The sequence below is a fragment of the Oncorhynchus mykiss genome, chromosome 6, assembly GCF_057628025.1.
Source record: "Oncorhynchus mykiss isolate SJ-2025 chromosome 6, ASM5762802v1, whole genome shotgun sequence".
Taxonomy (NCBI): domain Eukaryota; kingdom Metazoa; phylum Chordata; class Actinopteri; order Salmoniformes; family Salmonidae; genus Oncorhynchus; species Oncorhynchus mykiss.
In genome coordinates, this window is record NC_143027.1 from 18,549,343 (window position 1) to 18,576,779 (window position 27,437).

Below are 27,437 nucleotides of genomic sequence, written 5' to 3' on the forward strand. Positions count from 1 at the left end.
AAGAGTGTGAATGAGTTTGAATAAGCTTGAATGTAACCGCATAAATTGAAACCTGAAATATCGTGTGTAGGCCTATAGGCCTAATAAGGTGCAAAATAGTTGAACTTGCTCTCATGACTTTCGCACGAGGTGTCACGCACTAACTGAAAACTAGGAAACAACATCAGAAAAATAAGGTCTCGATAATTCAAATAAATCATTCCAATTAAAACTTAACACAATAACTCATGACAGATCATGTATTTCGTTTAAAGTTCTTTATAAATCTCTTAAGATAAATAATGTTATTTTACAGTTATAACATTTATCTTACGTGCTAATAACAACAGTCCATATACATTGTGTTATTATTAAACTACACATTTAATTATTCAATTAAATCTAATGAACAAAAACTTTAAAACAATTTATATTATTCACTCAAACATGTAAAAACTGAGGCAGCAAGTTTTGATCTTCCTCTATATTTTTATTGAATTAATTATGATTATTAAATCAAAACTCTTTGGGTCAATTCCTGATTGTATTTCAGTGCCACTTTTAATGTGGCAAATGCCTTCACAATGTGCTAATGGAGTAAGAACAAATTATGCTGAAATGCGTGGTAGCCAACTCATCACTAGAATGATAGGCCTACAGTCTGAATTCCTTCACAGGTCACCATACCTGCTCAACTTTTAGGCAACTATAGGCTAAATGATTAACATTTTAGATACTGCTCTTGCCCCTTATGTTGTTTGTTCCCTCGTCGATACAGAATCGAGTTTGACGTTTTATCCGGTTAAGGCAGCAGGAGAACCGGGTGTATCGGATTGCCCATGCCCTCCAAAGGATCGGAACCATTCTTCTCGAGCAATGATGAAGGGGAGCAGAGATGCGATGGGCCGGGCGGAAGGCCCGAAAGACCGGGCATCGGACCCATAGACGGGGTCGGTTTGATGGGCACGGGCATGGTGGGCAGCGTCTGTCCGCTCGCGTGGTGGTAGAGATCCTTCATGGACACGCCAAAGGGAGCGTACTCTGAGGAGACTGGTAGGGGCATGGCGCTCATGGAATCTGACAGCATGCCGACGTGCGGCCACATTGAGTTGACCACACTGCTGAGCTGCGCGGGCACAGGGTAGCCCAGGTGCTGCATTACCGAAGTAATGGGCAGCCCGCTTGTCATCACGCCCTTGTAGTCCCGACCTATGATGTTCTCAATGGCGAACGGGTGCTTGAAGCCGCCGGACTGTCCGCAGTTGATGCTGCCGTAGCTCTGGAAGTGGGGGAGCCTTCCCACTGCCGCGGCGGGGCCTTGGTGCTCATGATGCCCCCCACTCAGCTTGCCCTGGTGGTGGAAATAGTGCATCATTGGGGAGCTCTTGGAGGCCATGTGCTCAGCGCGCAGCAGTTTGAAGCGCTTCCTCCTGCGTAGAAAGCTGCCGTTTTCGAACATGTCTCCACAGTCTGGGTGCAGGGCCCAAAAGCTGCCCTTCCCCGGTTGTTCGGGCCGCCGGGGGATTTTGATGAAGCAGTCGTTAAAGGACAAGTTGTGTCGCAGAGAGTTCTGCCACCGCTGTGTGTTCTCCCGGTAGTAAGGGAATCGGTCCATGATGAACTTGTAGATGTCGCTCAGTGGGAGCATCTTCTCGGTGGAGTTCTGGATGGCCATGGCTGTCAGAGAGATATAAGAGTAAGGCGGCTTCTGCTCGCTGTACGAGTTCTTCCCCGGACGAGGCATGCTTTTGGTTACTTATTTATGATGTATCAATAGCATATGCTGTATATTGTTTGTTAAGGGCGCCTGAATGTTGTTGCAAGTCTTTGGTCAGTATGAGTGACTTGGCGCGAGTCAGAGTTTTCCACAGTTTGGAGACACCAAAATCATTGATCTCCTGGCATGTTGTTCTTCTTTTAGTGGTGTACATGGAAGATCATAAGTGAGTCAGTCAGGCAAACACAGACACAGACTCTGGTCATGTTTTCTCCAGATGAATTCCCCAAAGATGCGGATCACAAAAAGCACCAAAAGGTTTCCTTGAAGAATCGTGTTTTTTTTCCGTCCACAGGCGCACACTAATTTAGCCTACACGTTTATCTCGCGCGTAAAAGTACAACACATCAAATAAAGTCCGCCTCTTTCGCAGTCTCTGCGACAGTACAGGGCAAGGAGTTGGTGATGCTCCTCGCTTTGGGCCTAATGCTCTTCGTGTGCGCTCTTCTGGCCACCCCTTACCGTTTTTGTAAGGCTGGAGCGGCGCAGAGACCCCTGCAGGTCTCGCTCTATTATCACATGGTATTCAGGCACTTACGGACCCGTCGCGGGGGAAGGGGAGGGATGGATGATGAGGATTACAGGAGAGGGGAAGGGAGAATCTAAACACATTCGTGCGCCCCGGTGCCAATCAGGAAACTCGCGCGCTCTGAGAAGAAAAAGGGTGGATATAATAGTATTAGTGATGAGGCAAATAAAAACCTATAATAGTAGCCTATAATCTAATAATACTAAAGTTAATATTATGATTACTATAAAGAGATTATTAAAAGATAATTAAAAAACAGACAAATGTTCTTACACTTTTTTAAATTGTGGAATAGCCCTACAGCCACGTCTTTATTAGAATAAGTTGTAATGTAATTTATCTTTCACCAATTTTGTACATTTTAGTCCCCGATAGGCCTAATTCTAAATCATTCATGAAAATTAACAACTTGTCTCTGTGCTTTATGTGAGTTAATAAGGTCAACTTGAAACAGTGTGGCTTTTTAACTAGGATACTACAGATCCCTGAATTATTAAAGTTGCGTTTTTAAAAATTCGTTATAGGCTTTATCTTCATTTTCTATCTTAGTTTTCTCTTTGTTTATGTGAAGAAATATGACAGATTCCAAGCTAGTCCTAGCTACATCGAGTGTACAAAACATTAGGAACACCTTCCTAATATTGAGTTACACTCCCTTTGCCCTCAGAACAGCCTCAATTCGTCCGGGCATGGACTCTACAAGGTGTCGAAAGCGTTCCACGGGGATGCTGAACCATGTTGACCAACGCTTTCCACACTTGTGTCAAGTTGGCTGGATGTCCTTTCGGTGTTGGACCATTCTTAATGCACACGGGAAACTGTTGAGCGTGAAAAACCCAACAACGTTGCGCTTGGCACCTACTACCATACCCCGTTCAAAGGCACTTACATCTTTTGTCTTGCCCGTTCACCCTCTGAATGGCACACATACGCAATGCATGTCTAAGTTTTCTCAAGGTTTAAAAATCATTATTTAACCTGTCTGTTCCCCGGGCGCCGAAGACGTGGATCTCGATTAAAGCAGCCCTCCCCACCTCTCTGATTCAGAGGGGTTGGGTTACACATTTCATTTGAATGCATTCAGTTGTACAACTGACTAGGTATCCCCCTTTCCCTTTCCTCCCCTTCATCTACACTGATTGAAGTGGATTTAACAAGTGACATCAATAAGGGATCATAGTTCCTAATGTTTTGTACACTAAGTGTATTTTATGCACAGTAATTTTGATGCTTCAAAATGCAACTTTATGCAACCTATTTAACTTTATGCACGCTGTTCAGAAGGATACCTCATACAGTGCCTTCAGAAAGTATTCATACTTTCACATTGTGTTGTGTTATAGCCTGAATTCAAAATGGATGACATAGATTTTTTTTATCTCACCCAACTACACATATGTCACACAAATGACAAAGTGAAAACATGTTTTTTAGCAAAATTATTGAAAATTAAATACAGTATCTCGATTTACATAAGTATTCACACCCCTGAGTCAATACTTTGTAGAAGCACCTTTGGCAGTGGTTACAGCTGTGAGTCTTTCTGGGTAAGTCTCTAAGAGCTTTGCACACCTGGATTGTACAATATTTGCACATTATAATTGTTTTTATTCTTGAAGCTCTGTCAAGTTGGTTGTTGATCATTGCTAGACAGACATTTTCAAGTCTTGCCATAGATTTTCAAGCTAATTTAAGTCAAAACTTTAACTAGGCCACTCAGGAACATTCAATGTTGTCTTGGTAAGCAACTCCAGTGTACATTTGGCCTTATTTTTTAGGTTATTGTCCTGCTGAAAGGTGAACTTGTCTCCCAGTGTCTGTTGGAAAGCAGACTGAACCAGGTTTTCCTCTAGCATTTTACCTGTGCCGTTTCTTTTTATCCTAAAAAACTCCATAGTCCTTGATGATGACAAGCATACCCATAACATGGGCAACTGTGGCCCCCATCAAAGTTGTCCATAACTTTTATAGGCTATGAACACACACACACGTTGATTAATTGCTGAGAGGTGATTCATTGCAACCAACCTGCCATCTCACACACACACACACACACACAATCATGTTGTTTGAGATTAATTGCGGTGAGGAGACTCGTTGCAGCCAACCTGCTGTCTGTCTGTTTAAACACCCTCTCGTGTATCCTACAAGGATGTAAACAAACTTGCTCCCATCTCTGAGTTGATAAACAGAATAACAAAAGCTGTTCCTGCTTTTGCATTGCCAGGTGTAATGTCTCGGCCCTTGACGCGCCCACAAATACATTAAAATACCCACTGGGCACAGACGTCAGTTCAACGCAGTGGCGTGTATTCATGGATGCCAAGGGAAGCCAGTCTTCTCAACAAAAAAAAACACAAAAAAAAACATAAAACAAGTTTTCTTTTGTCTCTCTCTTGTTTCAGAATGTTCCTTCAATTCGCAAGAGGCTGAATGTATCTCACAGGAGAAAGCTTCCGAGCGAGTGAAACAGCGCCCCTCTGTCTCTCTACGTGTAGGCTATCTATCTGATGCTGTCTTGTCCAAATGAGTATGACATTGTTGCCGCCTGTAGCATTGAATGCAAGAGAAGCCAGCAACCATCTGGCCTCCCTTGACAAAAAAAGTATTAAAACATTTGCCAATCAGAGTTGAGCTAAACTAAATGGTCCTGGTGCACCAAAAAACAGTGTTGAGGGAAGCCAGCCTGGATTTGGCGTCACTCCTATCAAATCCCATTGAGAGCAGATGTCTTTAACAGAAAAATTTGAATTGTTGAATTTCGTTGTCTTCTGGTGGCTAGCTATCCAGCTAGCAAAAATGGTCCCTTTTCTAAATTAGTCATGGATGGAGATAGGGATTTTGACTTGTGGTTTTACTTCATTCTCCGTACTGGACAATGATTATAATAACGATTCTGATCCAACTATTAATTCATACACTGTTGTGCCCCTGGCCTGAGAGGATGGCAGTTCAATATGTAGATAGATGTAGAAGGCTACTGTTAACTAGCTAACGTTGCCCATGAATGGAAGTTAGGCTAGCAAGCAATCATTTTAGCCAGGTAGCCTAGGACAACAACAAGCATGTACTGTATGACAGAGTGATAGACCGTTTCATCAACATGAAAGAGAGGAGGATGGCATTGGCGTTTTTCTACAAGTTTCTACTTGCACGAACACACACAAACACACACACAGAAATCAGAATCATGGACAGGCACATCATATTTAGCTTACTTTGATTGACTAAATTATTTTTGGTATCGTTTGGTGTCATTGTATTAGACTAAGCAGAGGAAATGTGATGATGTTGAAGTATTGAAATTGAAATGGTGCTGGAATAGTGGAGGCAGCTCCAGTTGTCTGCAACTTGCAGTAACCCTCTGTGGTTCTAAATCAATAGTTGTTTAGTGGCCCGAAAATGTCAGAAACATTAACTGGCTTGACCATGCTGTACATCATGCTGTCTGTTACTGTACATGGAATATGCTTTGTGGACTTCACTGGACAGAGGTTGCTATCCGGTTTTGTGATAAAACATAGATGTGGCTGAATTTATTCTGCTTCTGTCTTTTTATTGTCTCTGCCTTTAGGCCTATATATCATGGTCGCAAGACATATGAATTAACAGGTTATAGAGCCAACAATGCAGTGATTTTACCCATGCACTACTACTGGTTTAACGTCTAGTTTTGATTTACATTTGGTTGAGTTGTCGACTGAAGTGAATTCAACTTGACATCAACAAAAATGTAGGTTAAAAGTTGTGTGAAAAAGAGAGGACATATTGATTACTTTTTTAAAATCCAGTCAGTTTTCCACGTTGATTCAGCATCATCACATTGTTTTTTCGGGTTGAAATGACATGAAAAAACGTTGATTCAACCAGGTTTGCCCAGTGGGTAATGAAGCCTTCCATGATTTACCTTCCATGGAGAGAGGTCAACAAATTTAATTAAGCTGAGCTTGCTATATTAGATATGAATATTCAAACCGGTGTCAATTAATTAGCCAACAGATCTCTCCCATTATGTGTCGTCGTCGTCGCCGTCGTCCCCACAGTCCTTCAAGCACTAAAGGGTCACCGGTGCCAAAGGATAGCATATTTTATACATATTAGTCTTTATATTTGCAGCTCTATTTGTCGCTCGCTGACCAAGAGAGCACTTTTAAAACGAATTTAGGCTATAGGCTTCATGAAGAATGCATTGTTTTTCAGAGCCTAAAAATGTGTCGGTGCCCTTTGAGGCCCACAGAAGCTAACACGGGGGTATACATCCTCTTTAAACACTTGGGAAAGATAAATATTAAATCTGTTTCCACAAAGGGGGCCGTTAAGTAGACACCACGCTGATATGCATAACACAATTAATTAGGTACTGTAGTCTGCAGCATCCAACTCCTGGACAAACAACTAGGCTACTTGTAAAGCACACCTTCTGGGCATACTGAACATATGCTGGAATTATCCTTAATTGGCTAATTACGTAAATTACTCATTATTTTTTTTTTACAGCACATCAATTATAAAAGATATATCAATTAATTTAGCATACATTAAGTCTGCACACCGCTGTAGAACGAGGTATGGGGATGAAGGCGCAGGGAGGGGGCCCACACATGGTGGTGGGGGTTGCGGGAAAAGGGGTCGTCTGTTTGTTTCGAGAGTCTAATAATTATTTGTTCAGCTTAGGGCAGGATATTCTTCCTCTGTCTCCCGTTTGAAAATATATGTGGATAATGGCAATTATGATAATAATCTTTAAAGACCCCTCACGAAGTCATCATGGGCGCATCGCGGCATAGCGAGCCATTTAAATCAATTACTATTGTTTCAACAGGAAAATGAGCCTGTTTGGGAGTGGTAAGGCTTACCGTTGGAGTAATGGGAAATTATTTAGTGGTGACGCTTAATGCTCCGTGATCGCTCTATTTCCCCATAAAACAGAGGGTGGGTGGTGATGTCGTTTCCTTGTTGTCGTTCAAAGTTACTGGAAACTAAGCCAAATTCTGGCGAACCTATAGGCCTCATGAGTCGTGACAGAAAAGTGGCTTTTTGGTTGGAAATATTGCACAAATCTGGTCTTCATTTAGTCATTTGAGTAATACCAGCCTATACACAATGTGTCTCATCCATGACGACTAAGTGAATTACACTCGTATCAGAGACCGTTTGTTCCTCAGAGAAAATACAATAAGGAAGGTCATTTGATTTGGCGCGAGTCGGTTGTGGTGTAGTGGTTGTATGTTAAGCGAGCGAGGCCGTTGATGCTTTACCGGGCGACAGACGCTGGGCGGCAGTGATAACCTCTCCATCAACTCCCTCTCTATCTCCACCCCCGCCTATTTCGAAGACAATGTTCTGCACATGCCACACCATTGGTTATGTATGCACCTGTCCTGGCCATGCAAGCCCCAGCTTATTTGCTAAAATATTACAGTAGTGGAGTTGACCAGCCTGGTTAGTCCAAATAACTGAAGAAGTCTATTTAAGTTAAAGGATAAGGTAGGGTAACTTCAGGTAAATTGATCTAATATTTAGTCATTTAGAAAAAGTTAGATATTTACAGTATAATATAATGAAGTTAGATGTAACCTTTTAATATACATACCATTAAGGGAGACTTAAAATAAATAATCCACTTGTTTAGAGATAAAAACCATTTATCCGTTTTTAAGGTGAGTGTGTTGGGGCAACTGGCCCCTCCTCCAATGGGACTGTCCCCCTGGCAATCCAATACAAGTTCAATGGTACCTACACTGAACAAAATAAAAAAGCAACATGCAAAAATGTCAAAGATTTTACTGAGTTACAGTTCATATAAGGAAATCAGTCAAATTGAACCGCCCCCCTACTGCTGTTTATTATCTATAGTCACTTTACAAATGACCTCGACTAACCTGTACCCCCACACATTGACTCTGTACCTGTACCCCCTCTTCATAGAGCCTTGTTATTGTTATCTACATTTATTGTGTTACATTTTGATTTATTAGATTTTTTTACTTTAGTTTATTTAGCAAATATTTTATTAAGTCTATTTCTTGAACTGCATTGTTGGCTAAGGGCTTGGAAGTAAGGTCACCTGTTGTATTTGGGGCATGTGACAAATATAGTTTGATTTGAACATGCAACAATTTCAAAGATTTTACTGAGTTACAGTTCATATAAGGAAATCAGTCATTTGAAATAAATTCATTAGGCCCTAATCTATGGATTTCACATGATTGTGAATACAGATATGCATCTGTTGGTCACAGATACCTTAAAAATGTGTATTTGAATATTACATTTAAATTACATTTTATAACTGAATTCAATATTCATTCATTTCAAATAATGAAATACAAGTTCAATTTATGAATTAAATGATTCAATTTGTGCATAAAACATTCTAAAATATTGAATTCAAATACAGTTTCTGTTGGCACTGATATCACTCCATAAACATCTGGTAACTAGCCCCCCCAAAAAAATGTCCAACTGCTCACACAAAAAAGCAAAGTTTGGTCAAAAAATGTGGTTTGTGGATGATGGTCACACTTAGGCAAACAAACTATGAAGGGAAATAAGTTGCTACAGTGTACACTTTTTTTTGTTATTTAATGAAATGTTGGTTTTAGAAAAGGTGTATTTTTTCCCCAAGTACCGGAGTAACTAGGAAGATTTGGATAGGATTTGGCAATAAAATGAAAATAGGGAACTTATTAGTGAGATGTGCAATGCCATTTTGTTTCAATATAGATTTAAACACATTCATCTTCGGGACCAATGTTATCTTGGGGGGGGGGGGGGGTCATGTAAATAGTCCGGATGGCCATTTAATTTGTTGTTCAGCAGTCTTATGGCTTGGGGGTAGAAGCTGTTAAGGAGCCTTTTGGTCCTAGACTTGGCGCTCCCGTACTGCTTGCCGTGTGGTAGCAGAGAGAACAGTCTATGACTTAGGTGACTGGAGTCTTTGACTATTTATTGGGCCTTTCTCTGACACCGCCAAGTATATAGGTCCTGGATGTCAGGAAGCTTAGCCCCAGTGATGTACTGGGCTGTACACACTACCCTCTGTAGCGCCTTACGGTCAGATACCGAGCAGTTGCCATGCCAGGCGGTGATGCAACCGGTCAGGATGCTCTCAATGGTGCAGCTGTAGAACTTTTTGAGGATCTGGGGACCCATGCCAAATCTTTTCAGCTTTAGCCAGGTGTGCGTTTATATTTTGTTCAGCGTAAAATGTTTGAATCTGAGAGTAAATAAAGCCAAATATATTGATAAAAGCCACATTGTCCAAGAGAGCACTTCTTTAAAAACCCCTATGAGAAAAATTAATGATGGAAAAACGATTGGAACCATTTCCCTGTTTGACTGCTAGGTTTTATAGGTATTATGACACCTCCACTGTGGGGGGACAAATTGCTGTTTTTTTTTGTCAAACTCCCTTCTAACATGTCCTGTGTGGCCTGTGATCATCATAGAGGGGAACAGAAGGCACTTCCATATTCCAGAGAGTCTTAGTTTTCATGAATGGGTTATAGCTCAAACAGTTCAAACGCTAGAGCCAAATTCATAGGAAGAAAATAAATTCAACATGCCACATTGGCTTCAGAATCCACCAAAAACCACTCTGTTTGTATCTTCTGTTTATCACAGAGAGCATTTGATTCTATTTATTTTCCTCTACCTTTCCTTGCTGGAAAAGTACCAGGTTGTTGTCTCTGGTTTTGAATATGAATGTAGAGATTTGAATTTGAAAACTGAATCTGAATGCATCTGAAAAATGTAATATATGAAACTTTGGTAAAATTTTAATTATAGTTTGTAAACTTTATACACTGACAATGAATGCAATATCTACCATATTGAAATTGAATATATAAATATTTAATTTGAATGCAAAAGTAATTCAATTCATTTTCAAATCATGAAATAGAAGTTCAATTTATGAATTCAATGATTCAATTACAAATTCAAAATTATGGAATTAAAATACAATATATGTTGGCACTGAAATCTCTCCATACACCTTACCCTACCCCTATTACTTACAAGAGTAAAAGTTTAAAGTTTGAAATATTGCTGAACAACCTCATGGGGATTCAAAACAGTACACAGTTACAGTCACTCACCCTTCTAGATAAGTTGAAACAGTCTAACCAGGTCTTGTGTCTTGAAGTTGCTGATAGCTATTGCTAGCCAACTTCTTTTGCCAATTAGCTTTAGCCAGGTGTGTGACCATGGCAAAGTTGGTTTGACATTAAATAGCCTAGCTCTGGGGCTAGGTTAGGGACCGTCAATAAATTACACAATGTAAATGGGACAATATCTTCAAGTTGCATATATTTTAGCTATCTCATTAAATGCTTTCAATATTTGCATATGAATTTCTACATTTTATATTTGGTTTGAGGTTTTTCAGTCATTGAAATTTGTCGCTATTGACATTTTCTTTACATTATCCCACGTACATTGTGTAATTTACTGATGGTCCTTAACTAGCCCCATAGTGATATGTCAAACCAAATTGACCATAGGCATTATGATCAGGTCCAACACAATCTCACATGCAATTAATTTGCGCAGGCTTTAAATAAATAACTATAGGAAAACTGTTACTGTACTCTTCACCATCTTGACATACCATTTTTTCCTATTGTCTCGCAAATCTCTGTTTCGGATGAGACTAACTGACACTTTGTACACTTTGTATGGTCAAATATGACACTATAATATATGTTTCTGACTCATATTGATGCCACATAAGCCTTTTTCAAAACGAGAAGTTGCTTTTTAGGGGCAGTTACTCTCTAAGCCTATTTGAGACGGCCACTGTTCACTGCACTGTGGTGGTGAATGCCAGATCTCGGGACCCCTCTTATGCGGCTGTCGATAGTACTGAAATCTAAAGTCGGTTGTTCAACCACAATTTATGTGTGGTTTCAACAAAGTAGGCCAAGACTTCAGAAAGTGTTTTCATTTTGTTTTCAATCAAGAAAAAACAATATTCATTTTGACTAGCCTATATTAGCCTATTTTATTTGATAGTAAAATTATATAGAATAACATTTTGTTGAGGAACAAAACGAGATTATTACCAAGTGCTAGCCAGTCAGTTACAGTGATGACCATAATGACTAGGCCTCCTGTTTACAGAGGACAGGAGTTATCTTGAAGAGTGGTGAGCTACAGGCTGCTGAGGTGTTTGTTGCTCAAATTTTACATAGGCTACCATGGTTTGATATTGTGACAATGAGAACTGTGTAAGGCCAAACGCAAGTCACCTGGCTGCAAAGTCACCCCTAAAAACGCAATGTCACCTGAGAGAGTCACAAATCCATATTGATAAATCTGATGGCACATGTATTTATCATGATGACCTCATGATAAATACTCTGTCCATTTTAAATATTAAAGTTTCAGAACTGGCCTGTTACCCAGACTCTGTGTGTGTGTGTGTGTGTGTGTGTGTGTGTGTGTGAGTGTGTGAGACAGAGATCTTGCCAAATTTGTGTTACTTTGTTCTTATAACAACATGCTTTACGTTTTAATTCAATTTTGATTTCTATTCAACACTAACGTTATACAAATAAATACATAATATAATAAAAATTATTTAATCTACATGGATACATTTTTGCCATTGGCGGGGATTCCCAAACGCTGGGTGCGCATTGAATTCAGCGAGAGCGCCACCCTCTGTATAGCTTCTCGTCACATCCACTCCAGAGTGGGCCAGCCCATAGAGATAGATAGAGTACTCCTCTTTGACTGTGCCATTATAGCGTCTATGACAGCGACATTGACGACTATGACAGCGGCATTGAGGCTACAACCCATAGGAATCTCATCCAGTTGACTACTTTAAAATGGTGGAAGCACGGTGGAAGTCAGACTCCACTAGTTACCACAGGCACAAAATTAGAATTGGCTATATTGTAAAAGTAAATGAAAACAAAAATATGCTTTTTGGTCTTAATTTAAGGATAGGCATAAGGTTAGCAGTGTGTTTAAGGTTAGGGTTGAGATTAGGTTCAAAATAAGATTTAAAAAAGAAACGGTAGAAATAGGCGGGGTTTATGGCTTTGTGGCTGTGGTAACTAGTGACGAACGTGGAAGCCCTCAATGGCGCTGCCCTAGCAAAACTACCTTTTGGGCTCTAGAAGACACTGTCATTCTCTATGGGCCAGTCCGGAGAGGGAGAACCGCTAGCTGAGCCAGTGTTGCAGTGAGCGCAGCGGGGAATTCGGTGGCAAGCGCAACTACGACAACAAGCGTTGCAAACTTGTACATGAAGGCTAAAGCATCCCCACAATGACAGAGGCCAACATGGAAGATTATTTGCGGCGGGCCAAGACAATGCTGGTTAGTTTTAGCCTAAACAGCCCGGGGATAATAAGGGTTTTACTGGTTGGGATGATGACTACAGTCTGTATTCCTGTTGCTGAAAACGTAGTCTCTTGTTTCTTTGCCCCCCAAGCAGAAGTAGTAGGCTACGGCGGACGTCCGGAATGATGAAGAAAAACGAATGGTCCAAACCATAAGCTTCTCCTGCCACACATTTTTTTAAATTAATTTTAATGACGCACAAGCTTCGCACGCACCTGTGCTGCAGGTCTGTCATCACGCTTATTCGTATTTTATTGAAAAACAAATAGCCACATACTGTCTCGGTAGAACACATACAAGTAGTTTCCAGTAAAACGTTGTTGAAAACACCTGATGACGACTCACTTACCTGATCGGAAGGCGAAAGGATACTTAACTGTTAGTTGCAGGAAGGCTACGTCACAATAAAATATATGCGTGTAGGCCTGTAACGTTAGTTAGTTAGTCTAACGATCAACATTCCGGTGAGGTCTGAAGTTTCTTGATTGTGATTGGTCATTCTCCACAAAGTTATTTTTTTATATCCAGCCCCATGAATAGTCAGACCCCAGTGAAGGCATTCTTATTCTGCATACTGCATATCTCTAGACCCCTGCATTACAGTTTTATGTTTTGGGTGTTGGAAGCCTGAATTGTGGCTATAGGCATATTGTTGGAGTTGTGTTGGAGTGTTTGTGTAATGGTTGTTTTTTGATAGTCCATCTATTGGCTACACAGTCCCCTTCGTGTGATGAGACCATGAAATCCTAGGATGACATAGAAGGATAACACACAATTCAAACAGTCATCACTAGCCGGCCTCTGCCCAGTACCCTGCCCTGAATCTTAGACGCTGTCACTAGCCGGTTGCCTGCCACCCTGTAGTCAACCCTGCTCCTTAGACTGCTGCCCTATGTACTAAGAGTCATTGAACACTGGTCACTTATTATATACCGTATTCTAGTCATGGGTCATCCTACAGTTGCAGTCGGAAGTTTACATACACTAAGGTTGGAGTCATTAAAACTCGTTTTTCCACCACTCCACAAATTTCTTGTTAACAAACTATAGTTTTGGCAAGTCGGTTAGGACATTTACTTTGTGCATAACACAAGTAATTTTTCCAACAATTGTTTTCAGACAGATTATTTCATTTATAATTCACTGTATCACAATTCCAGTGGGTCAGAAGTTTACATACACTAAGTTGACTGTGCCTTTAAACAGCTTGGAAAATTTCAGAAAATGATGTCATGGCTTTAGAAGCTTCTGATAGGCTAATTGACATAATTTGAGTCAATAGAAGGTGTACCTGTGGATGTATTTCAAGGCCAACCTTCAAACTTCGTCCCTCTTTGCTTGACATCATGGGAAAATCAAAAGAAATCAGTCAAGACCCCCGAAAAAGAAAATTGTAGACCTCCACAAGTCTGGTTCATCCTTGGGAGCAATTTCCAAACTCCTGAAGGTAACACGTTCATCTGTGCAAACAATAGTATGCAACTATAAACACCATGGGACCACGCAGCCGTCATACCGCTCAGGAAGGAGACGCGTTCTGTCTCCTAGAGATGAACGTATTTTGATGCGAAAAGTTAAAATCAACCCCAGAACAAAAGCAAAGGACCTTGTGAAGATGCTGGAGGAAACAGGTATAAAAGTATCTATATCCACAGTAAATCAAGTCCTATATCGACATAACCTGAAAGACCACTCAGCAAGGAAGAAGCCACTGCTCAAAAACCGCCATAAAAAAGTCAGACTACGGGTTGCAACTGCACATTGGGACAAAGATTGTACTTTTTGGAGAAAAAACAAAAACAAAAATAGAACTGTTTGGCCGTAATGGCCATCATTATGTTTGGAGGAAAAAGAGGGAGGCTTGCAAGTCGAAGAACACCATCCCAACCGTGAAGCACGGGGGTGGCAGCATCATGGTGTGGGGGTGCTTTGCTGCAGGAGGGACTGTTGCACTTCACAAAATAGATGGCATCATGAGGATGGAAAATTATGTGGATATATTGAAGCAACATCTCAAGACATCAGTCAGGAAGTTAAAGATTGGTCACAAATGGGTCTTCCAAATGGACAATGGCCCCAAGCATACTTCCAAAGTTGTGGCAAAATGGCTTAAGGACAACAAAGTCAATCTCTGACCTCAATCCTATAGAAAATGTGTGGGCAGAACTGAAAATGCGTGTGCGAGCAAGGAGGCCTACAAACCTGACTCGGTTACACCATCTCTGTCAGGAGGAATGGGCCAAAATTCACCCAAGTTATTGTGGGAAGCTTGTGTAAGGCTACCTGAAATGTTTGACCCAAGTTATACAATTTAAAGGTAATGCTACCAAATACTAATTGAGTGTATGTGAACTTCTGACCCACTGGGAATGTGATGAAATAAATAAAAGCTGAAATAAAAATCTCTCTCAACTATTATTCTGACATTTCACATTCTTAAAATAAAGTAGGGATCCTAACTGACCTAAGACAGGGAATATTTACTGTGACTAAATGTCAGGAATTGTGAAAAACTGAGTTTAAATGTATTTGGCTAAGGTGTATGTGAACTTCTGACTTCATCTGTATGTTAAAAAAAGATAAGATTAGCATTCCTGCAGAATTATGTAGTTGAAATATAATTTGATCTATCAAAAATTAAGAATTGATTGCACCATTTGGCTATTTTAATGTATAGGATTCATGCAATATTCAATAAATATAGTACCTAACATCGGAGTTGGACCAAACTTTTCTCTAACATTGAGTAAGACATGAAGAATCAAAATAAATGGTCAAAAGCCTCCCACGGACCCCCCACGCCAATCCCACCACACAACCAGTATACTTTATCAGTTCCATATGTTTGACAAGTGGTATGGGGCTGCTGCTTGGGAGTATTGTTTCAATGACCCAGATATGACAGAAACCCATGCTTTGGTTTTGTTTACCTCGCCAATGTTTCAAATGCTAACTTTTGGTATTTGTGTCACTAATCCAATGCAAGCCAATAGTATCAATATTAGCATTTTCACACGTTATTGTAACGGTTTTCTTGATGAGAAGGAGAGTCGGACCAAAATGCAGCGTGTAGATTGCGATCCATGTTTTAATGAACAAACGTAAAACACGAATCAATACAAACACTACAAAATAAAGAACGTAACGAAAACCTAAACAGCCCTATCTGGTGAAAACACATAGACAGGAACAATCACCCACAAACACACAGTGAAACCCAGGCTACCTAAATATGGTTCCCAATCAGAGACAATGACGAACACCTGCCTCTGATTGAGAACCATATCAGGCCGAACATAGAACTGGACAAACTAGACATGTAACATAGAATGCCCACTCAGATCACACCCTGACCAACCAAAACATAGAAATATACAAAGTAAACTATGGTCAGGGTGTGACAGTTATGTCCAAATTATCCTAAAGTATCTTAAAATGACATAGAAAATAACAGACTGGAAGCTTCAAAAGGAGGGTGGTGCTTGGAATCATTGTTCTTCCTCTGTCAGCTATGGTTATCTTCAAGGAAACACGTGCCGTCATCATTGCTTTGCACAAAAAGGGCTTCACAGGCAAGGATATTGCTGCCAGTAAGATTGCACCTTAATCAATCATTTATCTGATCATCAAGAACTTCAAGGAGAGCGGTTCAATTGTTTTGAATGCTAACTTTTAGCATTTGTGTCACTAATCCAATGCAAGCCAATAGTATCAATATTAGCATTTTCACACGTTATGTCCAAATTATCCTAAAGTATCTTAAAATGTGTTGTTACTCCATGATGTTACTTATCGATGATTGGATACGAAGCACAAAAATATTAATATAGGTACCATTGACTTGCCAGGTAAACAAAACCAAAGCATGGGTTGCTGTCATACCTGGTACATAGACTGCCTACAGGGTAATAAAACCATTATGTAATTCTGTAATATGGGGAAATTCTTAAAAAAAATAGGAGAAACAACACCATCTAGTGGTCACATCCTGGTAATATCAGGATGTAGGATGGGACATAAATTCAACAACTTCAATGACAAATTTCTCTGAACAGTGAAAAAAAAACTAGCAAATTGGTTCCCTCGTGTCTTACTCATTGTTAGAAAAAGTTTGGTCCAAATTGGATGTCAGGTACTATCATTATTGAATGTTATATGAATCCTTTACATTGTCCTGGAGGGCTATCTGCCATCACTAACATTGAGTGGCTGCTGCCAAAATACTGACTCATCTCTAGCCACTTTAATAATGAAAAAATTGATGTAATAAATGTATCACTAGCCACTTTTAACAATGCCACTTTATATAATGTTTACATACCCTACATTACTCATCTCATGTATATACTGTACTCTATACCATCTACTGCATCTTGCCATCTTGATGTAATAAATGTATCACCAGTCACATTAAACAATGCCACTTTATATAATGTTTACATACCCTACATTACTCATCTCATATGTATATACTGTACTCTATACCATTTACTGCATCTTGTCTATGCCGTTCGGCCATCACTCATTCATATATTTTTATGTACATATTCTTATTCATTCCTTTACACTTGTGTATAAGGTAGTTGTTGTGAAATTGTTAGGTTAGATTACTTGTTAGATATTACTGCATGGTCGGAACTAGAAGCACAAGCATTTCGCTCCACTCGCATTAACATCGTCTAACGATGTGTATGTGACAAATAACATTTGATTTGATTTTGATTTTAATCTGTCAGAGATCAAATTATATTTCAACAAAATATTTCAGAATGCTTATCTTATGTTTCTAACTACAGATATTATTTAAGAACAATCTAAGATGGTGGGTGTCATGGCTTGCTGAAATGACATGGAATGACCCTGTCCTTTACCCCATGGCAGAAACCAGCCCAGTGCATGCACACTTTGTGGAGATTGGAGACAGACACCACTTACATACAGTAGATACAGTATATTGCCATAGTAGACCTAAAAACATTCTGACTTGGAAAGTCTTTGACTTGATTGAGGGAAAGAGACAGTGTGGGACTGACACAGACTATGTTGTTTCTTAAATACATGGAAAATAAATGTGTGTGTGAGTGTGTCTGTCTGTGTACAGTCGTAGCCAAAAGTTTTGAGAATGACACAAATATTAATTTTCACAACGTCTGCTGCCTCAGTTTGTATGATGGCAATTTGCATATACTCCAGAATGTTATGAAGAGTAATCAGATGAATTGCAATTAATTGCAAAGTCCCTCTTTGCCATGCAAATGAACTGAAGCCCCCAAAAACATTTCCACTGCATTTCAGACCTGCCACAAAAGGACCAGCTGACATCATGTCAGTGATTCTCTCGTTAACACAGGTGTGAGTGTTGACGAGGACAAGGCTGGAGATCACTCTGTCATGCTGATTGAGTTTGAATAACAGACTGGAAGCTTCAAAAGGAGGGTGGTGCTTGGAATCATTGTTCTTCCTCTGTCAACTATGGTTCAAGGAAACACGTGCCGTCATCATTGCTTTGCACAAAAAGGGCTTCACAGGCAAGGATATTGCTGCCAGTAAGATTGCACCTAAATCAACCATTTATCTGATCATCAAGAACTTCAGGAAGAGCAGTTCAGTTGTTTTGAAGAAGGCTTCAGGGCGCCCAAGAAAGTCCAGCAAAGTGCCAGGAATCTCCTAAAGTTGATTCAGCTGCGGGATCTGCACGCACAGTGAGTCGAAGACTTTTGGAGGATGGCCTGGTGTCAAGAAGGGCAGCAAAGAAGCCACTTCTCTCCAGGAAAAACATCAGGGACAGACTGATATTCTGCAAAAGGTACAGGGATTGGACTGCTGAGGACTGGGGTAAAGTCATTTTCTCTGATGAATCCCCTTTCTAATTGTTTGGGGCATCCGGAAAAAAGCTAAATTACCACGTCACTGGAGAAGGAATCACAATATTACCACTGACCCATTGCGGATGGGGGAAGGGGGGAATAGGGGGTACTGATAATAGAAGACGGTGGTGAAAGTGGGGATGATGAAATTAAGAAGATAATGGAGGGAAAGAGAGAGAGAGCAAGAGAGGGAAAGCAATAAGAGAGCTAAGGAAGGCATGCAGAGAAACAGAAAAGCAGCAGTGCGTCCGTTCACCCCGAGCCTCCTTGAGATGAATGGGGTGAATTTTAGATGAGGAGCACACAGTGAAATGGAGATGAGAGAGTGGTACCGGCTGTGTGTTCTGTTGTCTGTGTGTTCTGCTGCTGGTGCTGCTGCTGTGGAACAGCCAGTGAGTGCCCTTTCATTTCTAACGCGTCTCTTCCTCCCGTAGCCATCAGAGTATCGACCAACCCGCTGCCCCCCTCCCCCTCCATCCCATCAGAAACATGAGTGACGCCTGCTCGACAGAAACCATATATTAGCATCTCAAACAGATATGTCACTGATTGCCCACTGCAACCCCGCTCCGCTACGCATCCTCTCTAATCATGGACCTGCACAGTAATATGAGACTGAGATATGGAGGGATTTTCATTGTAACATCAGACTGAGATATGGAGGGATATTCATTGTAACATCAGACTGAGATATGGAGGGATATTCATTGTAACATCAGACTGAGATATGGAGGGATATTCATTGTAACATCAGACTGAGATATGGAGGGATATTCATTGTAACATCAGACTGAGATATGGAGGGATATTCATTGTAACATCAGACTGAGATATGGAGGGATATTCATTTCAACATCAGACTGAGATATGGATGGATATTCATTGTAACATGAGACTGAGATATGGAGGGATTTTCATTGTAACATCAGACTGAGATATGGAGGGATTTTCATTGTAACATCAGACTGAGATATGGAGTGGTATTCATTGCATATTTTCCTATTTGTTCTATGGTTGTATCCATGAGGGATTGCAGCAAGCCAGTGTGGCACCGTATTCTGCAGTTTTGTGTTTACCCAATGCTGACTAGCGCAATGTAACCACCACCACAGATACTTACTTCCCCACCCGCTTACAACATAGTACTCTTCGTACTAGCAGATGGCAGCCACACTGTTTTTATTTGTGTAGTACTAGTACTGGAGGTAGTAACTAGGATACACACACACACAGAGGGACCTCGGAAAATTACAATTGTCCCAGAACTGGGCAGCACGACTGGCCCTTAAATGTACATGGAGAGCAGTGCAGTTTATGGTGAGAGAGGACAATTTTGTTTTTTGATGAGCATGGCCTTATTTCTATTACAGCATATTGGATGACTGTCATTCATTTTCCATTCACCCAGTTCAATGCAACATCAATAGGTTTATGACACTGCATCATACTCAAATTTTCCTTATACCCATCATGAGGTTGATACAACCTAGCCTATGAATGAAAGTTTACAACGTAGGTGCACACAGGTTGAGAGAAACATTTGAGGTGACACATGGACACATTCAATACCGCCTTCCACACTCTTGCCTGCATCTAGCTTATCTAGGTAATCATGTGTAATCATTAGTCCAACAGTTGCAATCAAAAGTTTTTATTAGACAAATTCTGGTATTTTTATCCCCTTTTCGTTTGCTTTCCTTTAAGAAACGTTTTTCAACAGAATTGCCGGAATGAATACACCCTTGATCACGCGTAAACACATTTCACTTTCATAGCAGCCACGTTGTATTCTTTCTCGCATCTATGCACTCTCCTCCTCTCACCTTTTCCCTTTGTTCGTGGACTTCAATGCACATCAGCTGTATGTGACCAGGCAAAATATTATTTCAAAGCCAAACCATGTCATAACCACTACACACAGCCTACATCGTTGTTCCCTTATTAGCTAAAGTAACATTAGCATCCTAGTCAACATAGCTAATAGAACTGTGTTATTAAACCCCCTACAATCATGCAGTAACGTTACAGTGTATAGTCAGTAAGCAGTTTAGCATTTACACCGGCAGGCCCCGGTGGCAAAAATGTATAAAACCAAAAGCTAACCTTGACTTGGAAGAGTCAGCTAGCTAACATAGCATCCCTCTGTTTGAGCCAGGTCATTGTGTAGGCTAAACTAGCCATCTGCATTTGCTAGCTAAGTAAGTGAAAATGAAAGTGAAAAAGACTCTCTTCTCCTTAATTTGTGAAGAAATTCATTTTTGAAAACTCTTTCTCTCTCTTTGAGTCAACAACTCACCACATTTTATGCAATGCAGTGCTAGTGTAACAGTATAACTTTAGACCGTCCCCTCGCCCATACCCGGGCGCGAACCAGGGACCCTCTGCACACATCAACAACAGTCACCCACGAAGCATCGTTACCCATCGCTCCACAAAAGCAGAGCAAGGGAAACTACTACTTCAAGGTCTCAGAGCAAGTGACGTCACCAATTGAAACGCTATTTAGCGCGCACCACCGCTAACTAAGCTAGCCGTTTCACATCCGTTACACTAGCTAGCTGTAGCTTATGTTTTCAGTGCTAGATTCATTTTCTGATCCTTTGATTGGGTGGACAACATGTCAGTTCAAGCTGCAAGAGAGCTCTGATAGGTTGGAGTATGTCCTCCGGAAGTTGTCATACTTACTGTGTAAGTCTATGGAAGCGAGTGAGAACCAAGAGCCTCCAAGGTTTGTGTTGAAGTTAATGCACTGAGGTGTCTATTTAAACTACTACGGTAGTACACAGCTCGGACACCCATGCATACCCCACAAGACATGCTACCAGAGGTCTCTTCACAATCCCCAAGTCAAGGACAGACTATGGGAGGCGCACAGTACTACACAGAGCCATGACTACTTGGAACTCTATTCCACATCAGGTAACTGGTGCAATAAGTAGAATCAGATTTTAAAAAACAGATAAAAATACAACTTATGGAACAGCGGAGACTGTGAAGAGACACACATACACATGATAAAACACACACTCTATACACACCTACACATGGATGTAGTATTGTAGATATGTGATAGTAGAGTAGTGGCCTGAGGGAACACACTTAATGTGTTGTGGAAAGTGTTATATTTTAAATTGTATATAACTGCCTTAATGTTGCTGGTCCCCAGGTAGAGTAGCTTCTGGCTGTGCAGCAGCTATTGGGGATCCTTAATAAATACAAATAAACACACCACTGATCTACCATCATGGCCACCACAGGGTATATGAATCTTAGTCATCTCTTTCATGCATATTAAATCATATTTTGCATTATGCATGGATTTCTGAGTGCTGCATTTCAGCACAGTCATACTTGTCCCGTACCGCTCTGGAGATGAGATGATCTCAGCTATCTCTACCTAAACTCTGATTTCACCCCTTCTCACAACTTAGCTTTCTTTCGTGTCACAGGCTGCAGTGGCATAATAAGTTTGAAATGACTTTTTCAAAGTCAGCCCATCCCATTGAAATACTTGCTAATCCACAGATGTAGGTTCAGCAATTGTGGAAAAACAAACCAAAATGTTATTGATGTAATACATTGGATCCTGTGTGGTCTTTTGAACCTGGTTGTTAGTATGTTTGTTTGTTCCAGGCGTCAGGACCTGAGGGTCCTAAAGTCCATGCTGTTCTAGGAGTGGTGGAGCCAGATGTAGATTCTGTGGCTTCAACACTGAGTTACGCCTACTTCCTCAGCAATGTAATGTGTGGGGACATGTTCATGGTATTTATGTGTGTACTGTATGTGTGTGTTTGTGTGTGTGTATGTATTACAGCCTTTGAGTACTTGTTTGAGGTTGAGTTTACAGGACCAGTCAACATTTGACACACCCACTCATTCCAGGTTTTTTCTTTATTTTTACTATTTTCTACATTGTAGAATAAAGACATCAAATACATTTTGTTTTTAACACTTTTTTGGTTACTACATGATTCCATGTGTTATTTCATAGCTTGATGTCTTCACTATATAAAATGTAAAAATAAACAAAACCTTGAATGAGTGGGTGTGTCCAAAATGTTGACTAGTACTGTAAATGTATCTGCGTGTCTTGTATTTGTACTTTCTGTGTGTCTGTTTGTGTGTGTGTGTGTCTCAGAAGGAGAGCTGTGTGAGTGTCCCGGTCCTGTGTGGTCAGCGATGTGATGTGGGCTTGCCAGGGAGACGTTGTGATACCTTGTGAGGGTGTGTGAGTCTGCTCTGTTGTGGAAAGATGACATCAACCTACTACAGCTCCACCACAGAGGAAAACTCTCCCTCACTCTGATGAGGGACGATGTGCTCAACAGCTACACACACACAGACACACACACACAAATCATGTAGTTGATATTTTGTGTGTGCGTGTGTGTACATTTGCGTGTTGGTATTGCTCAGACGTGTGTATTAGGAGGTATAGTATGAAAGTGTATGTTTAGGATTTCAGACAGGTCCTGAGGGCTTTGTGAAGATTTAGTGTAATGTGCCCTTCCCCCTGTCTGTTCCAGCTCCGACTATGAAGCTCTGAAGTCCAGCATCCTCCGAGTGGTCCATCACCACGAGCAACGGGCAGGAGGGGAAGGGGTGTCGTGCATGGCGGTGGTCGTCACGAGGGAGATTCTTCAAGAGGCATTGGAGCAGATCTTCGTGCTGCTGGGGGAGCTGCTAGGAGGTGAGGACCAATGGTGCCCCCGCTGGGGGTAATGGGCTGATGCAGGACACACACTAAGCCCCCGATATGACTCGGTTATAACAGTTAGGAGTGTGCAGTTAGGAGGGACGGGACTGCAGGGTAACAAGTCATGACATCTAGGCAGTGAGAGAATACAAGAGGGTCAGAGTGTGTACGTGTGTGTATGTGTGTCTGTGCATCTGTCCATGTGTGTTTCTTTCATACCCTCTGTATACTGGGTTTGTTGTGTTTGTCAAATACATCGTTATGACTCACTGCCTCATACATGGTGTGTGAGTGTTGACTGTATGTGCATGTGTGTGTGTTCTTCCCCTGCCAATAAATCAGTCAAACAAGCCTGCAATCTTGTTAGAGAGGTTAAGTAGCTCTGGAAGTTATCAGGAAATGACTGATTTTTGTTCTCCATTGCGTTTCCTGCTTATATCTATTGTTTTAGCTGTGATGTACCGGCTAGGGTGTGCGCGCATGCTTATGTGTGTATGTGTGCTGTGCTTACGGAGCACAGTACCACCCAACAGCTCCTAAGTGTAATGAATTTAACTGATGTCACTGACATCAATTTGTTAGCCTATGTATGATATGAGAGTCTTGATGCAAAGTCCCTGAGATTTTTGCAGTCAGTATATTTTTCCTTCGTTTTAGTGCCACATACAAACATAATAGCATGTATAGCTAATATTACACCAATGACTGAATATCGGTTTGTTTTTGATGTAGCAGGTGTGTGTTTTCTCAGAGGCCCTGAGGCTGCAGTCAGAGGGGCTGTGGATCAAAGATGGCCATCGCTCAGTGGACCTAGAGGAGCAGGAGAGGAGCAGCTTCTCACAGTATGATGACACAACCAGTCCTAACGCTGGTGAGGCCCAGCTTCAAGGTGTGTGTTTATAGCTGGCAAGGTTAAAGATGTGGTTATTTGTGTAGTGTAGTGTAGTGTAGTGTAGTGTAGTGTAATGTCTGTCTGTCTGTCTGTCTGTCTGTCTGTCTGTCTGTCTGTCTGTCTGTCTGTCTGTCTGTCTGTCTGTCTGTCTGTCTGTCTGTCTGTCTGTCTGTCTGTCTGTCTGTCGACTAGAGAGTTTAAATTTGAATTATAAAACATTTGTTTGGAATGGAATTAGATATTAGCTGGCTTCCTCCAAACATGAACTCCTGGTGAATGGGGTGTGTTTTTTTACAGGTATGGATATAGAGCACATGTTTCTGAAGGAGCTGAAGGAGTTCTCTGATGGGGAGCTGACCATATTGTTCACCACTGTGTCAGTAGATCTGAAGGTAAGGTCGAAGGTCATTAGCAAAAAACTAGAAATGGAAATAAACTCCCATAATTTCCCCTTTTGGTTACGCTGATAGTGTTATTTTGTGTTTACACTAAATTGTGTAAAAAGTATACACTGCCGTTCAAAGGTTTGGGGTCACTTAGACATTTCCTTGTTTTTTTTTAAAGAAAAACACATTTTTTTTGTCCATTTAAAATAACATCAAATTGAATAGAAATACAGTGTAGACATTGTTAATGTTGTAAATGATTATTGTAGCTGGAAACGGCTAATTTTGATTTTTATCAGCAACCTTCACTCCTGTGTTCCAATGGCACGTTGTTAGCTAGTCCAAGTTTATAATTTTAAAAGGCTAATTAATCATTAGAAAACCCTTTTGCAATTATGTTAACACAACTGAAAACTGTTGTTCTGATTAAAGAAGCAATTAAAATTGCCTTCTTTAACCTCTCTTGGGTAGGGGGCAGTATTTTCACGTCCGGATGAAAAGCGTGCCCAAAGTAAACTGCCTGTTACTCAGGCCCAGAAGCTAGGATATGCATATAATTTCTGGATTTGAATAGAAAACACTCTAAAGTTTCTAAAACTGTTAAATTATGTCTGTGAGTATAACAGAACTGATATGGCAGGCGAAACCCCGAGGACAAACTACTAACAGAAGAAGATTATCAAAGGTAAGGCATTTATTATATCGCTATTTCTGACTTTCGTGGCGCACCTGCCTGGTTGAAATATGTTTTTCATGCTACCGTCCCACCTGCCCATAAGAAGTTAAACGAGTTGAGTATCTGGAGCATCAGCATTTGTGGGTTTTGAATACAGGCTCAAAATGGCCAGAAACAAATAACTTTCTTCTGAAACTCTTCAGTCTATTCTTGTTCTGAGAAATGAAGGCTATTCCGTGCGAGAAATTGCCAAGAAACTAAAGATCTCATACAATGCTGTGTACTACTCCCTTCACAGAACAGCACAAATTGGCTCTAACCAGAATAGAAAGAGAAGTGGGAGGCCCCAGTGCACAACTGAGCAAGGGAGAGTGCCGGAGCCCGCCTAGGATTCGATGGAGCAGTGTGCGGAAGGTTATCGGAGAATGGAGTTGGAGAGACAAGCACGGCGGCGCGGTAGGAAGCACGAGAGTCAGCCCCAAAAATGTATTGGGGGGGGGGGCTCACAGGGAGTATGGCTAGGCCAGGTAGGAGACCTACGCCAACTTCCTGTGCTTACCGGGGGGCTAGAGAGACCGGGCAGGCACCGTGCTATGCTGTGGAGCGCACGGTGTCCCCAGTGCGGGTGCGTAGCCCGGTGCGGTACATTCCAGCTCCGCGTATCGGCCGGGCTAGAGTGAGCATTGAGCCAAGTGCCATGAAGCCGGCTCTACGCAGCTGGTCTCCAGTGCGTCTCCTTGGGCCGGCTTACATGGCACCAGCCTTGCGCATGGTGTCCCCGGTTCGCCTGCATAGCCCAGTGCGGGCTATTCCACCTCGCCGCACTGGCAGGGCGACCGGGAGCATTCAACCAGGTAAGGTTGGGCAGGCTCGGTGCTCAAGAGCTCCAGTGCGCCTGCACGGTCCGGTCTACCCAGTACCACCTCCACGCACCAGTCCTCCGGTGGCAGCTCCCCGCACCAGGCTTCCTGTGCGTGTTCTCGGCCCAGTACCACCAGTGCCAGCACCACGCATCAGGCCTACAGTGCGCCTCACCTGTTCAGCGCTGCCAGAGCCTTCCTCCTCTCCATCGCTGCCGGAGTCTCCCGCCTATCTAGCGCTGCCAGAGCCTTCCTTCTCTACTGCGCTGCCGGAGTCTCCCGCCTGTTCAGAGCTGCCAGTCTGCAAGGAGCTGCCAGTCTGCAAGGAGCTGCCAGTCTGCAAGGAGCTGCCAGTCTGCAAGGAGCTGCCAGAGCTGCCAGTCTGCAGGATGCCGCCAGAGCCGCCAGTCTGCAAGGAGCCGCCAGAGCCGCCAGTCTGCAAGGAGCCGCCAGAGCTGCCAGTCTGCATGGAGCAGCCAGAGCCGCCAGTCTGCATGGAGCAGCCAGAGCCGCCAGTCTGCATGGAGCAGCCAGAGCCGCCAGTCTGCATGGAGCAGCCAGAGCCGCCAATCAGCATGGAGCAGCCAGAGCCGCCAGTCAGCATGGAGCAGCCAGAGCCGCCAGTCAGCATGGAGCAGCCAGAGCCGCCAGTCAGCATGGAGCAGCCAGAGCCGCCAGTCAGCATGGAGCAGCCAGAGCCGCCAGTCAGCATGGAGCAGCCAGAGCCGCCAGTCAGCATGGAGCAGCCAGAGCCACCAGTCAGCATGGAGCAGCAAGAGCTGCCAGTCAGCCAGGATCTGCCAGAACTGCCAGCCAGCCAGGATCTGCCAGAGCCCCTCAGCCCAGAGGCGCCAGAGCCCCTCAGCCCAGAGGCGCCAGAGCCCCTCAGCCCAGAGGCGCCAAAGCCCCTCAGCCCAGAGGCGCCAGAGCCCTTCTGTCCCGAGCAGCTGCCCCTCTGTCCCGAGCAGCTGCCCCTCTGTCCCGAGCAGCTGTCCCTCTGTCCCGAGCAGCTGCTCCTCTGTCCCGAGCAGCTGCCCCTCTGTCCCGAGCAGCTGCCCCTCTGTCCCGAGCAGCTGCCCCTCTGTCCCGAGCAGCTGCCTCTCTGTCCAGTGGGGTCATTAAGTAGGGTAGCCGTGGCTAGGAGGCCACGGAAGCGGACAAGGTGGGGGACTAAGACTACGGTGAAGTGGGGGCCACGTCCAGCACCAGAGCCGCCACCGCGGACAGATGCACACCCAGACCCTCCCCGATAGGTTCAGGTTTTGCGGCCGGAGTCCGCACCTTGGGGGGGGGGGGGGGGGTACTGTCACACCCTGACCATAGTTTGCTTTGTATGTTTTGGTTGGTCAGGGTGTGATCTGAGTGGGCATTCTATGTTGGATGTCTTGTTTGTCTATTTCTATGTCTGGCCTGATA

General features: G+C 42.4%; 1 protein-coding gene across 1 annotated transcript; it reads right to left on the reverse strand.

Annotated features, from left to right (window-relative positions):
• Positions 1 to 242: 242 nt before the first annotated feature.
• Positions 243 to 5,818, reverse strand: LOC110525387 (forkhead box protein B2-like). Its single transcript, XM_021605451.3, has one exon. It carries the CDS (start codon positions 1,721 to 1,723, stop codon positions 782 to 784), a length of 942 nt encoding a protein of 313 aa, XP_021461126.1. The 5' UTR covers positions 1,724 to 5,818; the 3' UTR covers positions 243 to 781.
• Between the last annotated feature and the right edge of the window lie 21,619 nt (positions 5,819 to 27,437).